Raw genomic sequence first — 20,736 nt, forward strand, 5'->3', positions numbered from 1 at the left:
TTGATAAGTCACTGGAATTTTCTATTGGAGTATGTAAGTGGAGATTTTCTTGGGTTTAATGATATCTGGGAGTATTTGAGAGACATTCTCCTTATACAAAATGGTGTATTTATGGCTCTATCCCTCTATCCCCCACATGTGTTTTAGGATTACATTTGTTGCATTTAAGAAATTAGTTATTTTGTAGAGTTAGTTTAATGAAATGCCATCATCAATATTACCATAATCAATTCCTGTAATAAATTTGGCCATCTGGGCCCATGCTGTTTTCATAAATCATGGGCACATTCATGTGAACATAAGAGCAAGTAATACATTACCACTGATATTCAACCACATTGCAATATATGATCTGCTCCCCCCAAAGAAAAATTTTCAGTGTTTACTCAAATGATAATTTTTTTACAGTTACTTAATATATTATCTGGTGATGAATTTCCAGATCATTTTTTATTATTTTTAGTCATTCAGAAGACTCCGCCATCTTTACTTATCTCCCTAGTCTCACCTAAGTTTAAGAAAAATTCTTTCCTGTCACCGTGCTAATGTCCTAATGAGAGGCTAGAGCTCATTAGTTTAGATTCCTCTTCTTTACCTAAAGGGTAGTTTCCAAGACTCCTTGAAATTCCAGACCCTTCTCACAGCCTGTAGTCAATACCAGCTTATCCTCCACCCAAACCAGCATTGTTCCGGTTATCCAATAGGCCTCCCTCATTCCCTCTTGATTTGAGCATTTTGTATTAGTGGTTCTTATAACCAGGATATGCAGGTCTCCCAACTGTGGCAGCAGATTTACTTGGGCCTGGGTCCAAAAGTCAGTATTTTGCCTTATTGCATCTCCAATGCAGATTTGTTATCCTGCCCTGTGGGCCCCGTCACATTTGCACAATTTTTTTGATTGTTTGCTCTATTTAGTTTTGATTTGGTTTTTAGTCATACTTATATTGAGATATGTAGCATAACGTGGGACATATATGAAATACAAGGTAGTAGATTTTTTTTTAAATAATAAATTTTATTTTTATATTCCCCATACAATTGCAGCCCCCCCCATTCTGACCCCAATCCCTCCCCTCCCGCCCCCACCCCCCTAAAAGTGTCTCTGGTTCATAGTTTTTTGTTGATTTTGATTTTCACTTTCTTATAGTTATTCATTTTCCTGGTCCCTTATTTAAGTTTTCTAGATTCCTGCTTTGAGTGAGACCATCCGGTATTTTTCTTTTTTTTTCTGGCTTATTTCGCTGAGCATGATCCCTTCCAGCACCATCCATGTTGCTGCAAATTGCATGTGTTTATCTTTTTTGACTGCTGAGTAATATTCCATGGTATATATGTACCACATCTTCTTGATCCAGTCATCTATTTTTGGGCATTTGGGCTGTGTCCAAAGCTTAGCTATTGTAAACAGTGCTGCTATAAACATAGGGGTGCAGGTGTTCTTTGGAATTGATGTTTCTGTGTCCTTTGGGTAAATACCTAGGAGTGGAATTGCTGGATCATATGGAAGCTCTATGTTTAGTAGGTCCAGAAATCTCCACACAGCTCTCCACGGTGGTTGGACCAGTTTGCACTCCCACCAACAGTGCAGAAGAGTTCCTTTTTCTCCACACCCTCGCCAACATTTGTTGTTGCTAGTTTTTTTAATATGTGCCATTCTCACTGGTGTAAAATGGTATCTCATGGTAGTTTTGATTTGCATTTCCCTGATGACAAGTGATGTTGAACATTTTTTCATATGCCTGTTGGGTAGATTTTTGATTGATTTCTATGGTAATATCCATGAAAGATGTCCCTATCTAGTTACAGTCCTTTCAGTGGGCATAGCTAAATTTTGAGAGAGCAAATAAAGACTTTTATTTTATTTTATTTTTTCTATTTTTTTAAAAGATTATTTATGCATCCAAAAGCTAGGGTACAGGCCAGAGATGTGGGGTGGGGGGTGGGGTGGGGTGAGAGGTTTCACCAGGAAAGAGTGGGGAATAGAACAGACAGACAGAGTGAAATACACTGCTGAGGGGAGCAGCAGGCGAGACAGGAGCGGTCTGCTGCGCCTTGTGGGTTGCTCCCTGGCCTGCCGGGGATTGAACTCGTGCTGCAGAGGCTTCAGATTGCTTCATAGCGCAGTGCTTTAGAGCTTCCTCACTATAGTTCCTGGATTTGGCAACACACCATAAAAATAAAAAGACTTGTACTCTAAAAAAAAAAACAAAAAGACTTTTTTTTTTTAAGATTTATTTTTATTTATTTACTTATTTGTTTGTTTGTTTGTTTATACAAGCACTGGGTACAGTCAAAAGGAGGGCGAGAGGGGGAGGGCGAGAGAATTCACCAGAGCCAGAGTGGGGAGCAGTGCAGGCAGAAGGACCGAAGTACACTGCTGAGGGAAGCAGCGGGCGGCAGGAGAGGTCTGCGCACCTTGTGGGACCCTCCTCCGGTGGCCGGGGAGCAGCTGGGGATTGAACCGGCGCTGCAGAGGCTGGGGGCAGCTTCGCAACCCAGTGCTCAACCACTGCGCCACCCGGGAGGTCCTCAAAAAGACTTTTAATTGGCAGTACAACACTGTATAATTTATAGTTACCAAATGTTCCATTTTAGCTGCAAAAACAGACACAAACACCTGTACCCTAAATAAACTGGGGGACTTGTGTACTTGACCCTCCCCCTCTCACTTGTAAGAGGTTAATCAGGTGCTATTGTGGGAATTATTGGGATTACACTAACAAAAGCAATTCCTTGCAACTTAAAAATAATTTAGTAAATTAGCTATGATCATTTCACAGTTGATCTCTGTTAAAGCTTCAGGATAGAACGTATATACATTTTCTTCTTCTTTTCAATTATTTCTAATTAAAGTAAGATTTGGATACCCTCATCAGGTATTACCACCATAGTGCACCCACCACCAAATCACAAGCAGCCCACTACTATAGTCCAGAAGGATGGGCATTCAGTGTTTTAGAATGAATAGATGAAGATGAAAATAAAGACTATCAATAAATAACAATGACTAATTTTTAACCAGACTTTGCTTATAAGTTTAAAACTTTCATCATAGTAATTTGACACCTTCTCTCTAAAGAAGTCTTTGAGATAAGGGGCCTCCCAGTGGCGCAGCGGTTGAGCACTGGGTAGCAAAGCTGCCCGCAGCCTTTGCAGTGCCGGTTCGATCCCCAGCCACAGGTGAGGGTCCCACATGGCGCACAGACCTCTCCTGCCACCCGCTGCTCCCCTCAGCAGTGTGTTTCGTCAGTCTCCCTGCTCTGCTCCCCTCTCTGGCTCTGGTGAATTCTCTCACCCTTCCGCGCTTCTGACTGTACCCAGTGCTTCAATCAATCAATCAATCAATCTTTAAAAAAAAAAAAAGAAAGAAGTCTTTGAAATAAAATAAATCATAGAGTACAACATAAAATTCAACTTTTTATTCAAAAATGGATGCTTTTCCTTAGAGAAGTACCTTAGCACATGTTGATGGCTTTAATATTAGAGCTTTTTAAACACATTATTTTCAAGCTGTCAATTCTGCATTCGTACTGTCATTGGTTAAACACCAGAGATCATCTATATTAATATTTTCAATTATTAATTATTGATAATTTATCAACTGTTGAAATTAGATGTTTAGTACTTCATTCAAATAAAGTGTCTAAAAGTGTAAATGTTTGAGTTTTACTCCCCTTGTCTATTTCACTTTGATTCAAGTTCAGTCTTAATGAATGCAAGCCCTATTCCCTCCTGCTCTAGAGTTTCTCTGGTTATAGAGAAACTATTTCCACAATAAGTAACCTCCCAGAGGCCACATAGTATAAAGGTAAATCACAGCAGGAGTAGTTTGATTTACTTAAAATAAATGAGAATGAATTTAGTGTCTAGTCTCAAATGCTCAAGCTTGGACACACGGGGAAAGGGATATTATACATGAGGTCTTGAAATCATCTTCCTTGTAAAGTTCTAAGACTACTGAAAACAGACTGTTCTAATTAGCTGTTCTTTTACTTAATTGAGGTTTATAAGAACTTAATGGAGTTTGAAGAGCAAAAGTACCTCAGTGTGCATAATAGGCTATTTGATGTCATTTTTTTTAAATGTGACATCTAATGAGAAAGGCAGCTAACCACATCTAAGTTCTCAATAAGAGATGAAAATAACTGAGATTATCTTGATTGAGGCTAAACCCTCTTACAGGAGGTTGAAGTAGGATAAGGAAAATGGCCGATGATAGATCTATTATTTAAGTAGGTGAATTCAGCTCTACATGGCTATGTCATCCAAAAAGCAGAGCCCTGGCTCTGTTGACTCATTCTTACAAACACTCTTATGAACTGATTCCTAGGCGCTCATACATGAAGTGATTTAGGTCTCTGATAATTAGCCCTATGAATTTATCTGCATTTATCTCATCTTGAATCATGCAACTAGATGAGGATATTTTTGTTTTTCATTATAAAGTTCACCCTGCAGTCATGTATTTATAAAAAAAATTTTCAGTGCCATCGGAAAACAATTTGAGGTTAATATTTTTAGAAAGGTAAGGAATTACATGTCACAAAAGTCTCATTTGGTTAGAAGTAAAGTGATTCTGATAATTTCCTTGTGATGTTTCCAGCTCCCACCCCATATAAAATATATGTTTTATGATTACGTAAAGTTATGTGAGTAATATCCTAAACCTTTCATTGTGACTAATGTTTCATGTAGGTTGGATGGTTGAAAAATAGTGACTGTTTTGATTGAATCTCCATCATTTTTTGTAGATGAACAATTGTAACAGGGCTCTTTGGAGTTGATGTTCTCAAGGGCAGGATGTACTTAAGATTTTTTGAGACTTGAGAAAGTTATCCTGCCTAACTTAGGCTACGGAGACACACAGCTCCTTTTAAAAATACAAAAATCGGGGGCCTCCCTGGTGGCTCAAGGGTTAAGACGCAACCTATGAAGCTATCCACAGCCACTGCAGCACGAGTTTGATCCCTGGCCAGGGAGGTGACCCACCCACCCACTCTCCTGACTCACCTGCTGCTCCCCTCAGCAGTGTATTTCTGCCTGTTCTGTTCCCCACGCTGTCTCTGGTGAATCCTCTCACTGCCCCACCCCCAACACCTCTGGCCTGTACCCTAGTTCTCGTATGCATAAATAAAAAAAAATTTTAAAAAATATAAAATTCGGGGAAGGGGAAAAGCCAGGGCGGATCACTTTAATTGTCTGGATTTCTGGATTTCCACTTGTGGTGGCCAGAGGAACTTCTTAGATATCTTTTGCTTCTCCTCTGCTGACATTGTAAGGTTACATTTCCGTGCTCCTTTTACTGTTAGGTGTGGACACATAACTTGTTTTGGCCAGTGAAATGTGAGCAGCAGTGCTAGTGTGTGAGTTCCCATATCCCCCTGAACCCTCTTACTCTGGGTCCTTTAGTGGCTATAATGAACAACAGAGCAGTCCCCCATCCACCCTCACCCTTTATTCCATAGCAACCTGGTAGTGTGAGATTTTTGACAGCATCTGTTGCCACAACATAATATAGCCCACGCTAAAGTATGTCTTTCATCAAAAGATTTTGGTTGGATGTTTGTCGTACCCTTTCCAGCATTCGGATTCTCTCCTAGTTGCCTCTATAGCCTAGAAGAAAAACAGCCTGACTCTGGAAACCATGGGAAAGTGATGACAGGAGGCATATAGAAGAAAGGAACCAAGAGGAGAGTGTTTTCCAGAATCATTGGCACATAATCAGAATGTAAACTTCAGGTGCCCAGATTGCAGAGACTCATCTCTACTCCCAAGGCCTTTACTTTCTTCAAGCAAAACTGATTATTTTTAACGTGAGGGCAGAGTTGTAGCAACTGTTTATACTGTGCTTCTTATGTCCTTTATTCTCTATGGGCTTCCTTTCCCAGCTAAGCCCAATTTTTTAATTCTTTTCAGTCCTTTAGAGACATTTTTATCTACCTCAGTACTGTCTTGCCAATGCTTTCATCTGCCAAGATTTCTTCCTGACTCCTGAGTTTACATGTTTCTTGGCCCATTCACAAACATCTGTCCCACACAAGGCAGAAAAGACATGTTAGTTAGGCATGCAGAGATAGACATACAAGCTGTTGAGTTTCAGATGTCATGGAAAGGTGTTTGTTTCTTTACAAAATATACTTCCTTTCAAAATACAACTGACCAGTTTTGGATTTTTTTAAGTAGAAACAATAAAAGTAACAATATAAGACTCATTTTCCAAGGACCTCTGATATCACTTCATTTATGGTATAATTTCCCAGTTAATAAGAAAAAGCTAGGCACCTACATTTTTATAACCAGCACAGTCACTGGTAAATGTTACCACATACCTTTCTAAAACATCACAACACTGTAATGAATAAGCTGTGCCTCGTGCATAGAGAGAGGATCAACATAGGTGGTCTTCATAGTTAACATATTTTGTCTGTGGTGTCTCATTAGAAGAGGATGTTATCTTGATTAGTATGAATTGCCAAGAATTCTAACACATCATGTCCTGAAAAATACATATTTTCTTCATATGTTCTTAATGAACTAGTTAGTTCACATGTAAATATCAAAAATCAAGTGTCCAAATTTCAGGATACATTGATTCAGAGAGGAGTTCACCTGAAATTGGAAATTTCACTAGATGTCTGGACAGAAATTTATGGAGTGGTTCTTTTCCCTCGGCTCCAAAGTGAAACAAATGCATCTGATCATTTTCTGTGTTGTTTCTCTTATCTTCAAAAAAGTATTCAAGTTCAATGTGATGTGATCTTTTCACAGTGTAAATAAAGGCAGTGCATTGAATAATTTTGACTTATTATAAACCCAATACAGCATTCAGAACACAATCAGATATCTAACTACACAATTCCAGTTGCATTCGTATTTCAAGCATTCAACTTGATTCTGCATTTGCTATTCATAAGATCCAAGGCTACTGGAAGTTATTCAGATATAGAAGCAATCCTGATGACTGGGTCGCTGCATCTGGACAAACTGTAATCACGCTTTGTAATCTCACAGCGGGAAATGTGAAATTACTGGCATTATATAAAAAGACCATCACAACGGAAATTGGTTTGCATATATGCAGGGTTGTTGTGAATTCTTTGAAGTGTGGCACAAAAACAAAAGTGTAACTATTTACAGATCTACACCTGCAGATGCAGTTAATTGCAAACCTTTAATGCCTTTTCTCAACATTCTGTATCCGTGCTCTGTTGTGGAAGAAGAGCACTTGTAACTGCACCTCTCCTTTTTTTTTTTTTAAACAAATTGATAGTGTTAGAGATTGGGAAGATACTTTTAATCATCAAAGCCCTGAAGAAATCATATAAAGTCACATATTGAATGTTACATCTGAGATTCCTTTCTCTGCCTCTCTACATACCAAAGTCTTGCAATTACAAATCCTATAAAAGTTATTATCCATATGAAATTAGCAATGAGAGAGAAAAAAGTGCACTTGATGATGAGGAGGACGTGGGAAATTTTCATTGTGATAACCTGGTTGGTGTGATAATAAATTGTTACAACCTTTTAAGATAGAATAATATAATTACACTATTAAATCACTCAGTAATTCTAGAAATTACTCCATCAATATTTATAGTATTCATAAACTAAAAGTAACCAAATGTTTTAATACGTAATTTTATTTAAACAAAAATAACCATTTAAATTTATGATTTTGAAGAACATTCTATAATATGGAAAAACACTCATCATAGAGGCAGTGAAAAAGCAGATCAAAAATCTTTGCATACTATATCATCTATAGATATATATGAAGGACTCTAAAATGAGATATAAGCAAAAAGAAGTATCTCAGAGGTGTGGTATTATGTTACTTTTTGTTAGTTTTTCTCTCATTTAATGAGCCTATATTACCTTGGTAATCAGAAAAGCAGATACTTTTGAACACATTAATAACATTTTTTATAAAATAGGTTTTATCCATAATCTATGGTTAATTACTCTATATACATCTTTGGTTTTCCTATTTTTATTGTACTAAAAACACTTCTGGTAGCCATATTCCTTTGCTCGGTAAACAATTTATTTGAAACAATTCCCCCAAGATACTAAATGATTATCTATGAGCCTTTTTTTAGTAATGGGCGATTTTTTAAAATAATACACATTTGCTGTATTTTATTTCCTTATTTAATATCCATTTCCCCCAAATTTCTTACACAGATACTTCTAGGTAAAAATTTGCACATCATTGTTAGAATTTTCTTGGGAACAGTTATAGTCAAGGTCTACCCCGCTGAAGCTGCTCTTAAACATCATTAGCATTCTACCGTCATCGTTCTATTAAGTAATTCTTTCTTCTAACATGCCTAACAGTGGATATTTCACTCATTTATGAATATTCTTCCAATGTTCAGGGTCAGCCTGTTATGACCACGGAGCCCTGGGCCTGTTTTACAACAGCTCGGTAGCTTTTGCTTCTGCTTGTTGGCTTATGTAAATGGTTGTTAAAAAAAAAAAAAAAAAAAAGGGAGGGAATCAGTGACACAGATTGTATGGGTCCTGAAAAGCCTGAAGTATTTACTATTGTGGTTTATACAAGAAGAGTTGATTGAATCTTGAACTGGAGGGTTAAATGTAGTGCTTCATATATAGCATTATATGAAAAGACCATCACAACGGAAATTGGTTTGCATATATGCAGTGTTGTGAATTCTTTGAAGTGTGGCCCTTACTCTTGTGATAGTGTCTGTAAATTTCATACGTAAATCAACATATTTTTGTATTCATGTTTTAATATCATACCTGAATTTGGATAAGGGTATAAAGGTTCTTTTTTTAAAAAGATTTATTTATTTATTTGCACATACATGCACTGGGTACAGTCAGAAGCGTGGGAGGGTGAGAGAATTCACCAGGCCCAGAGTGGGGAGCAGAGCAGGCAGAAGGACCGAAGTACACTGCTGAGGGGAGCAGCGGGCGGCAGGAGGGGTCTGCGCGCCATGTGGGACCCTCCTCTGGTGGCCGTGGCCGGGGAGCAGCTGGGATCGAACTGGTGCTGCAGAGGCTGTGGGCAGCTTCGCAACCCAGCGCTCAACTGCTGCGCCACCGGGGAGGCCCAAGGGTATAAAGGTTCTTATCCTTTATGAATAGTACAGATGTCTTGATGCATGTAATGAAAAAAATTCCTATGTGAACATTTTTTATCGCCTCTTTATGTAACCTTTAGAATTATTAAGTATAATTTTGTAAATAATGAAAATGTGCTCAGTGTTTTGATTTTTTTTAAGGTGAAAATGGAGAAAAGCATAGAAGCTAAGTTATTCATATGCTGCTCTTTTTGATCATATATGTCAAAAAGCATAAAGACTCTAAACTCATTTATTCATTGCATTGTAAAATACACATTTAGTCATTAAAAATGTCTTCTCTCAACCCAATTAGTGTGCCACCATTTTGTCAATATTTAGTATTATTTGACTATATAATACACAGAAATATTCATTACTCTGTGCTGGACTTTGTACTGAAACTCAGCTTTGCAGAGTTTTGAAATGAACATGAATTCAATACCTCATGGACTTCTTTGGTTTTTTAAATTTACCTATTTATTTTTAGTTGAGGTAATATTAGGATGTCCCTATAAACTATCACCACCTCAGTGCATCTACTGCTAAATCATCCATGACTACCACCATAATCTAATGTGCTCCCTTCCCTCTTTGTTCTAAGCCTCCCCCTACCCCTCCCAGATTTGGATGCTTCACTTCTGTAGTCGGCTTTCCCCAGGGACTCCTAACCTGGCAGTTTGTTTTCACCTCTTTGAATTCAGTGTCCTCATTAGCACATGAGTATCGAAAAAATATCCTGATCATAAGGCCATGGAGACCTATGAGATCATCCAGTAATGGCTGATCTAGTTTCCAACACATAGTGATAGTTTATGGTCTGATTTTGTTTGTTTGTTTTTTTAGGTTTTATTTATTTTTGCATAGAAGAACTGGGATATAGGCCAGAGATGGAGTGGGGGAGTGAGAGGATTCACCAGAGACAGAGTGGGGAACACAGCAGGCAGATTTTCTGAAAACACACTGCTAAGTGGAACAGCCGATGAGACAGGCGAGGTCTGCTGTGCCATATGTGGGTTAGCTCCCTGGCCAGGGATTGAACTCAGGCCATTGAACTGCAATGACAGTGCTGAGACTTAATCCCAAGGCCACCAGGGAGGCCCAGTTTATTGTATGAAACCGATAAGCACCTACATAAATATGTGTATTCATTGTATGTGTATTCACTCTGCTACAGAGTGATAGGTGAGTTTCTTTATGACTCTGGGCTCAGTTAATGCATATATAAAGTGGAGGTGGTAGTAGTTCTATAGTGTGCTACAATCACATGCTTGTAAAGTGCTCAGACTAATTTCTGGCACATAAATGCTCAGTAATATTTGACCAGTAGCTTTCATCATTTTAGTTGTCCTATAGTTTTATCCTATAGGATATACATGTATACATAGATATGTATACATGTATATCCTATATGTGTATAACATTTGTAACTTCAGATATTTATAAAAGTATCAAAATATAAGCATGTATATTTGGAGAATATAAAAATTATTGTTAAAAAATATGGGAGAGGGACACAGATGGGATGGGGTACTGAAGGTTTGGGGGAAAGAAAAAATAAAAATATTAAGATTTAAAAATATTACTCTGGCTTGAGGTACAACCTGAGCTAAGAGAACTTGGGTCTTTATGATGTCATGATGTCTTCATTTGGAACAGACTATGTATGACAACACAGTGATATTTAAGTAGCTGAGCATCTGGAACAGTTTCAGAACTTCTGATATCCAATATGGAAGCAAAACTGTTGAACCTATTATTATCACAGTAAATAATTCCCCTACCCCTTTTCACATGTCAGAAACTCCATTCTTGCCCATAAAAGCTACTCTGCTTCCTCAGCACTATGGAAACAGCAATCTCAGTAGAAGAGTACTCTACCCCAGCGAACCAGGGATGTTTGGAACTACAAACCAAACAACTCTTGAATGTATGTCCATGTGGGCATGCACACAAAGAAAGGCAGATGTGTAGGGTATGGATAGGTGACAGAGACAGCAATCCAACTAGATTGATCTAATTAAGTCATGTCCACAGTCACTTCTGAGCTTTCTGATGAAATCAGAGATGAAAATTAGTGATTGAATTTTCAATTTATCATAAGCTTGCACACACTATCTTGTAAGAAAAATAAAAAAATTGAATTGAATGTTAATCTTTGCTTTCAGGGAATATGGAGCCATTGATGATGTAGATATTGATCTGCATATTGATGTTAGCTTTCTTGATGTAAGTATCTGCAAGAAGATTTTAAAACACTTCTTGGAAGAAATTTAATTTTCATTTCTGTTATCGGTACTATTAGTAATGCATTGTCTTTGGTAGTGATTTATCAAAATAAAGAAATGCTGACTGGTTGAAGAAGTAGAGGTTTTATACATATATATAGTATGTATATATATTTTTATATGGACTCAATTGTACTTCATTATTTCTTAAGTTTTCACTTTAATTTTTATATATGAAAGGCAAAAACTATGAATAGTTAGGCTTTCTTTTCACAAACCAGTATGTGTTGAGGTAATTTGTAGGCCTTAATGATTTATATATTTCTCAAAATAGCTATTTTTATTTTTCATTTTGGGAAAAATTAAGAATTCTGAAAGATGACTAATTCATCTTTTAAATATACTTGCACAGGAGGAGATTGCTGTGGCTTGGGAAGTGATTCGAACAGAACCTATAATTGTCCGACTACACTGTTCACTCACACAGTATTTAAATGGCCCAGGTTAGTTTTATTTCTCTATTATTTTGAGTGTTAATTAGTTATGCATTGTGCATTAAGCAAAATGAATGTTTATTTTGTAATACTGAGCATATGCAGATATCTTAATAATGATACTAAAATATGTTTGCCTCCTAACAAAGACGGTTCCTTGCCAATGTAACTCAAAGAAGCAAACATCTGATGTATATGTAGTTGTATAAATTTCAGAAGTTGACAGGTTGCTGTGAAACAAACAGAATAAAACCTAGAAGAGAACTTTGCTTTAGTAGAAGCTCAGTAAGTATATTTTGGACTGTCTATAGATTTATTTATGTCTCTGATTAAGAGATTTAATTTTAATATTTATTTATTGTACCTTTGGATTAATAGTGGATTTCACCTAAATGTAACATATGTCTATTTTTGAAATTGAAAATTATATTTTGTTTTGCAATACTCTAAGCTATAATGTAGTATCTCAATTGGTAGGTGTTTGTACCTGAGCCTATTTTAAATCTTGTGAAAACTAGGTTCAAATGTTTTCTTCTGTTTACTAACACGTGTGTTAGTAATAATCTGCCTTGGGTTCCTCATCTTTCATAAAATGAGGAGTTTTTTGTTTTGTTTTGTCTTTTAAGATTTATTTATTTGTTTGTTTGTTTGTTTGTTTATACAAGCACTGGGTTCAGGCAGAAGCGTGGGAGGGTGAGAGAATTCACCAGAGCCAGAGCAGGGACCAGAACAGGCAGAAGGATCAAGGTACACTGCTGAGGGGAGCAACGGGCAGCAGGAGAGTTTTGCGAGCCATGTGGGACCCTCACCCAGTGGCTGGGCTGGGAATCACTGGCTGGAATGGTGCTGCAGAGACTACGGGCAACTTCACAGCCCAGTGTTCAACCGCTGCGCCACTGGGGAAGCCCTAAAATGAGGAGTTTTGAGTCAGCCTTATAGGGTCCTTAAAGGCTGGTTCTGTCTACTCTGTTTGTATCAAAATGCACTGGAAGTTTCTCCAAGTATATAGTCCTTTTACTGGTTTCTTCTGTTCTATAATGCAAGGTTTATATTCAGGCTTGTTCAAGAGCATTTACTAACGGTACCATCATGGTAGCAAACTTCCTGAAGGGTTACTTTTTTGTTAGAGAAATTTTGAGGAAAAATGTGACTTAAAATGAGCGGTGATCCATGGACTATGTATGGTGGTCTTTGGGTGGCGTGCTGATGGGTGTGGTGTGGTAACCTACACCTGAAGAGGTATGAACCATGCACAACATTGTAAACCAGTATCACCTCAATTAAAAAAAAAAAAGAAATAAGAAATAAATAAAATAGAAAATAAATTAAAAAAAAGAAAGCAACAACAGTAAATAAAATAGGTTTGAAATTGGTGGCTAAAATTAGAGCTAATACATCTAAAAAGGAAAAAAATAATTTAACCTTCTAGAGGAGATAATTAGGTTTTATCCTAGTGTATGATTTGGATGATTGCAAGCAAATAAAAAGGTGAGAAAATATTTCTTAAAGACTGTTTTGCAATCAACATTTATAGTAAAGTGAACTTGCAAAAAAATATATGACTAATTCATAGTTTAGAATGACCTAGTTAACAGTTTTTTTTGAGAAAGCATTTATTCCTAGGTTTTGGAAATGTATAAATAACACTTGCTTGAACTGTGATACTTAGCAAGGGCTAATCTGACTATATGTCTTCGAGTGAACAGTAATGATAAGATAAAGCACTTTGAAATTAAAGGTAAGGTCATTTTCATTGTACATGGGGAAATAGACTTTAAATAAAGATACACAATTCTTATGATCCTTATGACTATATATATATATATATATATATATATATATATATATATTCAGAATTGCGGGTATCTAGGTCTAGTTTCTGATCCCAAGAATGATTTTAGTTTAAAATAATTAAGATTTAAAAAGTTGTTTTCCTGTGAAACTCATATTAATATCTCTACATTTATATGATCAGAGTGTTAGAATAACTTCTACATATCTGGATAAGCCCTAATTTATTGCTTTCCCAACCTAAGTTATATGACAGACAAGAAAAAGTTAAATAACTTTCACCTTTCTGAAAATACTTCACTAGTCTATTCTGTCAAGTTCTTCCTGCTCTCTTGCCCCCAAAAATAAACTCTGTGGGAAATATGATCATTTGAGGTAAACATTTAAATAAATTCAGAAAGAAGAATAGACATTTCTATAATAGTTTCTATAATAATTTCTCTTTTTAAAAAAGGTTATTTATGCATAAAAGAGCTGGGGTGTAGGCTAGAGATGGTGGGAGGGTGGTTGTGGTATGGTGAGAGGATTCACCAGAGACAGAGTGGGGAGCAGACCAGGCAGACTGACTGAAATACACTGCTGAGGGGAGCAGCAGGCGAGACAGGAGAGGTCTGCTGCGCCATGTGGGTTAGCTGCCTGCCAGGGGTCAAACTCACACTGCAGTGGCTGGCTATAGCTTCATAGAGCTGAGACTTAACTCCTTGTGCCACCAGGGAAGCCATGCCGGGATTTGGTTGCAACCCTAAGTGCTCTTTGGGAAGGAACTGAGATGAAGGAAGTGAAGGCTGAGCCTAAGGGAGGGGAGGAGAATCTTCTCCTCTTCCCTCTATAAAGGAGTATTTACTGGCAGTTTCTAGTTTTATATATCAGTGCAGTTCTGTGTTTTTTGATTTTCTGCCTTAGGGCTCTAATTTCAGCTAAATTCATTCCTATTTGTTTATTGCCTGTTTGCTTTTATATATTTTATTTTATAAAATAAAATTTTATTTTCATTTTATATTTCAGTTTATTTTATATTTAAATTTATATTTTATATTTAAATTTATTTTCTGATTATTGGTTATCGGAAAGCCACTAACTTTTAAAAAATTAAAAATGTATAGATTTACAGAAAAATTTACAGAGATAATAATACAGAATACCCCTACATTCCATCCCAATTCGATTAACATATAAATACATTAAATACAATTAATTATAAGAATTAATTTTATTAATTTTAATAAAATCTGTGTTTTTGTCACTTGGTTTTGAAATATTTTTGGAAGTAACATCTTGTTAGCTCTTTCAGCATATTCCAAAATTTTGTTTTTTCAGATTTTAATGTCAGTCCTAGCGACATATTTGTAACATATTTTCCAGGAAAATGTATCATTTTGATAAAATATTGACACATTCTAATTATTGATAGTGTAAATTTGGTATTATTAACTTAATGGTATTAATTTATATATTTTCAGTAAACATTTATATCTTATATTATTTCCTGCACTGAAGATTTAGGTTTTTCTGGTGCATTTTGGATTTTTCTACATTTTTTTTTTTCTTTTTAAGCCTCATCCCTTTTGTTTCTCTGCCTCCATTTTTTCTTATCTTTGGTGAAGAAACTCTTCATTAGTCTTTCCAGAGACACTGTGTGTTCTAATTTAGTCTTTTCTTTAAAAGATAATTTCACAGAGTTTTCAAGATCTTAGGAGTTTTCATCAGTTTTTCAGTTTCTGTAACCTTTGGTTTGGGACAAATGGCATCGAAGTGATGTGCACTTTCCCCACTATGTGTAAGGATTGGAATAGTTTCAGAAAAGGAATTGACTTATCGGTGATATCAGCAAAAGTTTTCTTTGCTCACAGGACACACGAGCATGAGGCAACTGGGGATATAAACCTGTTGTGGAGTATGGTATATGTGTGGTCTGTCGCTGTCCTGTTAGCAAAACACTCTTTGCTCTAATTATCTGTCATCTGACTGTTGCTGTGAATGGTGCGGTCTGTGTTCCTGTCTAATGTCATCCTAACTGCCATCCCCTTTCACTTTTTTAAGGCACCTGTACTATTCATGTCTCTCTCTTCTAGAGACATCAGTCAACAAATATTTCTCTCATCTTTCAAATAAACCCCTGGTGACCCAGATTGCTCTTTAATTAGTACTCTAATACTCTGTGTCTATGGGCTATTAATTGTCTTCCTTAGCATTTTCTCTATTAGCTTACTTCATTTTCTTCCCTCTTTATTCTTCTTGAGATTTGGGACTCAGCATTTCACAGATGCTGCTCTTGTTATTGTCACCCATGACTTCACTGTTGCCTAGTGACCCCACAACTTACATGACCAGTGTTGAATCCTCATCTTCATTGACTCAGCAGCATTTGCTAACAGTTGTTTACCCTCCCTTGAAAATCTTGTGAATGTGTGTGCAGATCAGCATTCTGGAATCATTCACCCTCCTCACAATTCCTCTTTATGGAGCCTTCTTTGCTGACCACTGGTTGCTGGAGGTCTTAAGGCCTTATCACTAGACTTCTCTCCTTCATCCACATCCACTCAGTGCTTCTCATTTGATGTCATGTCTTTAAAGATATAGCTATTTGGGCTGTCTTAAATTTATATCTTTAGCACATGCTCTCCTGTGAAGGCCTAAAAGCTAGATTTCTCTATCCAGTTGTCCCTTTAACTTTTCCTCTTGTGATAGGTAAGTATCTCAAAGTTGAGTTATCCAAAGTCAAGTTGCTGATCATCCTTACCTCCCCAAAAATGTTCCCCCTGTAGCCTGTCACATATCAGGAGCATTAAGCCCCATCCTGCTTGTTCAGACCCAAGTCCTTAGAGTCAGCCTTGCTGCCTTTATTTCTGATACTTGAAGTCTAGCGCAGCAATGAGATCTCCCAGAAAGTATGAGTCCAAAATGCTCTTCACTTTTACTGGCCCAACCTACTGTATCTCTTCCTCAATCCCTATAAAAAGTTCCTGACTCATTTTCCTACTTCTACCCCTGCTCTTTCCACAGACTTCTGTGCTCCCCACAGTTCTCTGAGCTCATCTCCTAACATGATCTCATCTCCTGTTGTCTTCAACTCCACTGGTCTCCTCTTGTTCCTAGAATATTGAAATCCATTTCTTCCTCAAGGGTGCTGACCTTGTTTTCCCTCTGACTAGGACACTTTCCTGCCTGCCTTTCTTCAATCTAATACTGAAACCTGTGTCTGTATAACCGTGCCCTGCCCCTCCATTTCCCAGGAAACTTTATCACCATGTGGCATTCTGTCTCTTATCTTACTTGTGTTTCGTCTGTCTCCTCCCACTAGAGTCAGGCTTCATGGTGGTAGGGTTATTGGTGTGTGTTTTTTATTAACGGTGGGCACTTACTAAATTCCCTTTAAATCTGTGAATAATGATAATCAATTGACTTGGAGAGATTATTAATTTCATAAATATCATAGTTATTAATTGAAGAAAATGTATATGCTTGGTAAAAATATGAAGCATATGACAGGATATGCAGTGTACAGTAAGTTACCTCTGCTTTACTTTATTCTCATCCCTCATTGTATTCTAAAAAAAAATAGGTAATTATAAAAATGTTCTTCCATTTAAAAAATAGTATGCAAACTGCCCTATAGATTTCCACTTATACTGAATATAAGTGGAAAGTCTTCATCATTGCACACATATGCATTTACATAATATATTGTACATTGTTATGTAATATGTAGTGACCAAGAATGATCTCCAGAGTCTCTCTATGTAAAACATAAATACCCACGTGTAGCACTGTGCGTTTACGCTTTTTAAAATGTGTGTATATTCTATATTATGTGATACATATTTTATAACTATCATATTTATAAAGCATATTACATAAATGCTATATACCTAGTAACATATATTACTTATTAGTCTTTTTTTACAGGGTGATGGTTGATTTTCAACATCTTCACTGACTTTTTTTTTCCCCCTGCAGTGCCCACAGTTGATGTCTTCCAGATTTCCACAAAAGAGCGATTTGGATTGGGACATCAGCTAAAAAAGTAAGTCTTCCAAAGAAGAAAAAGTAAATATCTATTAAAGAGAAGTGAATTCTCATTTTGCTTTTTTTACCCCTGCCATTTTTAGTAAGTGCTTTTTGAAGTGAGTGCGTCAGGAGAGGAATTTACTGTGATGCTAAGAGCAGCATTAGTAATTTTTGAGTTCACTTTTAGAACTGGATCCGTTCCTTCTACTTGCCCTGAGTCCACTCTCCTCCTTCCAACACACCTGGGGTGGCTGACTGTGTGGACAGTCTTCTGTGTGACTGTGGCACAGAGGAGGAAGTGGCAGAAGCAGGGTGTATACTGTCTTTAGCTCTTCACTGTCAAGTGCCCTTGGGCTGAATAGTCCTGTTGTGCTCTTGCTTTGGCCTTTGCATGAATGGATTCTCTGGATGGTTTCCTCTGCTTTTTCTTTGGGGCTGGAGAGGGCAACAGTCAAGCAGCATTGGCTCTAGTTGCTATACTATATCTTGTTTCCACATTTTTACCTTTGAAACCTTCGTTTTATAAATAAACCCTTTATTTCCTGTTTGAACCCTGACAAATATAAGGATCAGTTAATCTTTGACAAACATAAAATTATGTCATTTAAACTGACTTTTCATACTTAGGGGGTGTACCTCAATTAGCCACAGTCAAATAATTACTTACCAAAATATCAGCTTGGAGAATTTGTATTTATAGAGAATTAGGAAGGTTATTTATTCTCCTGAATATGCACATTTTACTTCATTTAGATTTATCAAGAGAGATAATTGCATAATTATGTATACATGGTTTAGCCCTCCACAATGATGTAGTCAGCATGTTCACCTTTGTTGTAATTGGGCATCCTGCATTAGCCTTGTTCTAAGCATGACATTAGCTTAGTTCTAAGAGAACACACTGAAACTTTATTTCATTTACAGAATAGGGAGCTTGTGGTGGTCTTGCCTATAGTTATAAATGTAGCAGGAATCTTCACATGTGGCATCAAAGGTCTTACAGATCACCGAGCTCTGGAATTGTCCTACGTTTTTATGACTTGACATTGAAGCAGCCTTGCTCAAATGTGAGTTAGGTGTGGATCTCATTTGAAAGCAAACTTTCTGGCAGAGCCCCAGTGCTGGATGTAACATATTATACACACACACACACACACACACACATTAGATAACAAAATCTTAATCTCTTGAATCCTCTACCTCTAAAATGGTAATTAATATACAACCTATGCCTACCACTTTACATTATACAGTGTATTTTTTCCAGCTGCTCAGTTTAACATATTTTGAGCCCTTATCAGCAGCAAGGTGCAATGCTAAATGATGGGCATACCAAAAAGGTGTGGAAAGTAGAAGATAGGAGTGACTAACCAGGATCAGAATTGGACACAGAATGCCATATGCATTGAATAGTTTTTATCAACTATTTTTTTGTGATTTGTTATTTGCATATTTTGTGAAATGATCACCATAGTATGATTAATTTACATCCATCTCCATACAGTCACAATTTTATTTTAATTGAGGTAATATTAGGATCCCCCCCCATCAGGTTTTGCCACCACAGTGCACCCACTGGAGTCCACCACCAGAGTCCATTGTGCTTCCTTCCCTGTTACTGTTCCCCTACCCCTTCCCCCTCTCTGGATGCTTCACTTCTATAATCACCAGCTTGCAAGGGTTAGTTTTCAAGCTTGTCTTTATACTGGGTGGTGTCACTAATGTATGTAAGATAAGCATTTTTTTTACTGTGATGCAGAGTTTTAAGAATTACCCCCTTAACAACTTTCACACATACCCTACATTCACAATGCTGCACATTATATTCCCTTGACTTGTTTTTTTTGTTTTTATTTAAAGATTTATTTATTTATTCATACAAGCACTGGGTACAGTCAGAAGCACGGGAGGGTGAGAGAATTCACCAGAGCCAGAGCAGGGAACAGAATAGGCAGACCAGACCAACGAAGTACACTGCTGAGGGGAGCAGCGGGCATGGCAGGAGTAGTCTGCACGCCATGTGGGACCCTCGCCCGGCAGCCCGGGATCGAACTAGTGCTGCAGAGGCTGCTGGGGGTGGGGGGAGGTAGGGGCAGGCAGCTTCGAAGCCCCGGGCTCAACTGCTGCGCCACCAGGGGAGTCCCTTGACTTACTTGTTTTATAGCTGGAAGTTGATAACTTTTGGTCCCCTTTACTCCTTTCTCCCACTTCTCCCCAGCCCCACCTCTGGTCATCCCTAATCTGTTCTCTGTATCTATGAACTTAGTTTTTGTTGTTGCTATTATTAGAATTATTAGATTCTACATATTGGTGAAATCATAGTGTATTTATCTTTCTTTTTGTGACTTATTTCACTTACCTTGATGTATTCAAGGTCTTTCATTGCTGTTGCAAATGAGAAGATTTCTTTGTTTTTTATGAATACGTGATATTCCTGTGTGCGTGTGTGTGTGTGTGTGTGTGTGTGTGTGTGTTTGTAGGTGAGTGGTCTATGCCGAAGATAACATTTGCTGCCCTCATTATTTCTCCAGAATCAGTTTTGCATGGTTTGTTTTTACTTATGATTTTAGTTTTATTTTCTCAGTTTGATGAGGAAAATACATATAAGCAAAATTAAATAAAAGGAAATTGACTTGACTTGTATCAACTAGTTCCAAAAATGTTTTTAAAGTTGCTTCTGGCACCAACAAAGTAATTCAGAATTTTTTTGGCCAATTCAGCTAAAGTCGTTGATCCTAAAAGTTATCCTTATAAATCCTTAGTTTATGAATTCTGTCATTTAATATTATTACTTATAGCATAATAATTCTTAATTACAACAGGTCAGACTTTTTTTAATATTTTCCTACATAAGAAAGCATCTTCTAGATTAGCATCTCACTGATTACTATGCATTTTCTTTCCTTTGATGAGGAGTCCTGTACACAAGAAATGTAGAAATCTTGCACTAAATTGCCTTGGAGTGGTGATAATAGACTTACCTTTGAATTGACAGAATCATGCAGACATTTGTTACCCAGCAGTGGAAACAGAGCAAAGAAAAATCCAATTGCCTGCACAATAAGAAGCTGTCAGAGAAGAAAGTGAAGTCTCCCCTGCATATATTTTCTACCTTGCGCAGGT

At 37.1% G+C, this 20,736-nt stretch overlaps 1 protein-coding gene across 2 annotated transcripts in view; it reads left to right on the top strand.

Moving 5' to 3' along the window:
• The window catches only part of PARP8 (poly(ADP-ribose) polymerase family member 8), a gene marked incomplete at both ends in the record, with an annotated part of 148,382 nt that overhangs the window by 90,145 nt on the left and 37,501 nt on the right, over positions 1–20,736 (top strand). For both annotated transcript variants that reach the window (XM_084233209.1, XM_084233210.1), the window contains 4 exons: positions 11,261–11,321; positions 11,733–11,823; positions 17,563–17,629; positions 20,609–20,734. In XM_084233209.1, the coding sequence (XP_084089335.1) occupies positions 11,261–11,321; positions 11,733–11,823; positions 17,563–17,629; positions 20,609–20,734 (345 nt within the window). The remainder of the gene's footprint in view (positions 1–11,260; positions 11,322–11,732; positions 11,824–17,562; positions 17,630–20,608; positions 20,735–20,736) is intronic.

Source organism: Talpa europaea (genome assembly GCF_964194135.1).
Source record: "Talpa europaea genome assembly, chromosome: 5".
NCBI classification, from domain to species: Eukaryota; Metazoa; Chordata; class Mammalia; order Eulipotyphla; family Talpidae; genus Talpa; species Talpa europaea.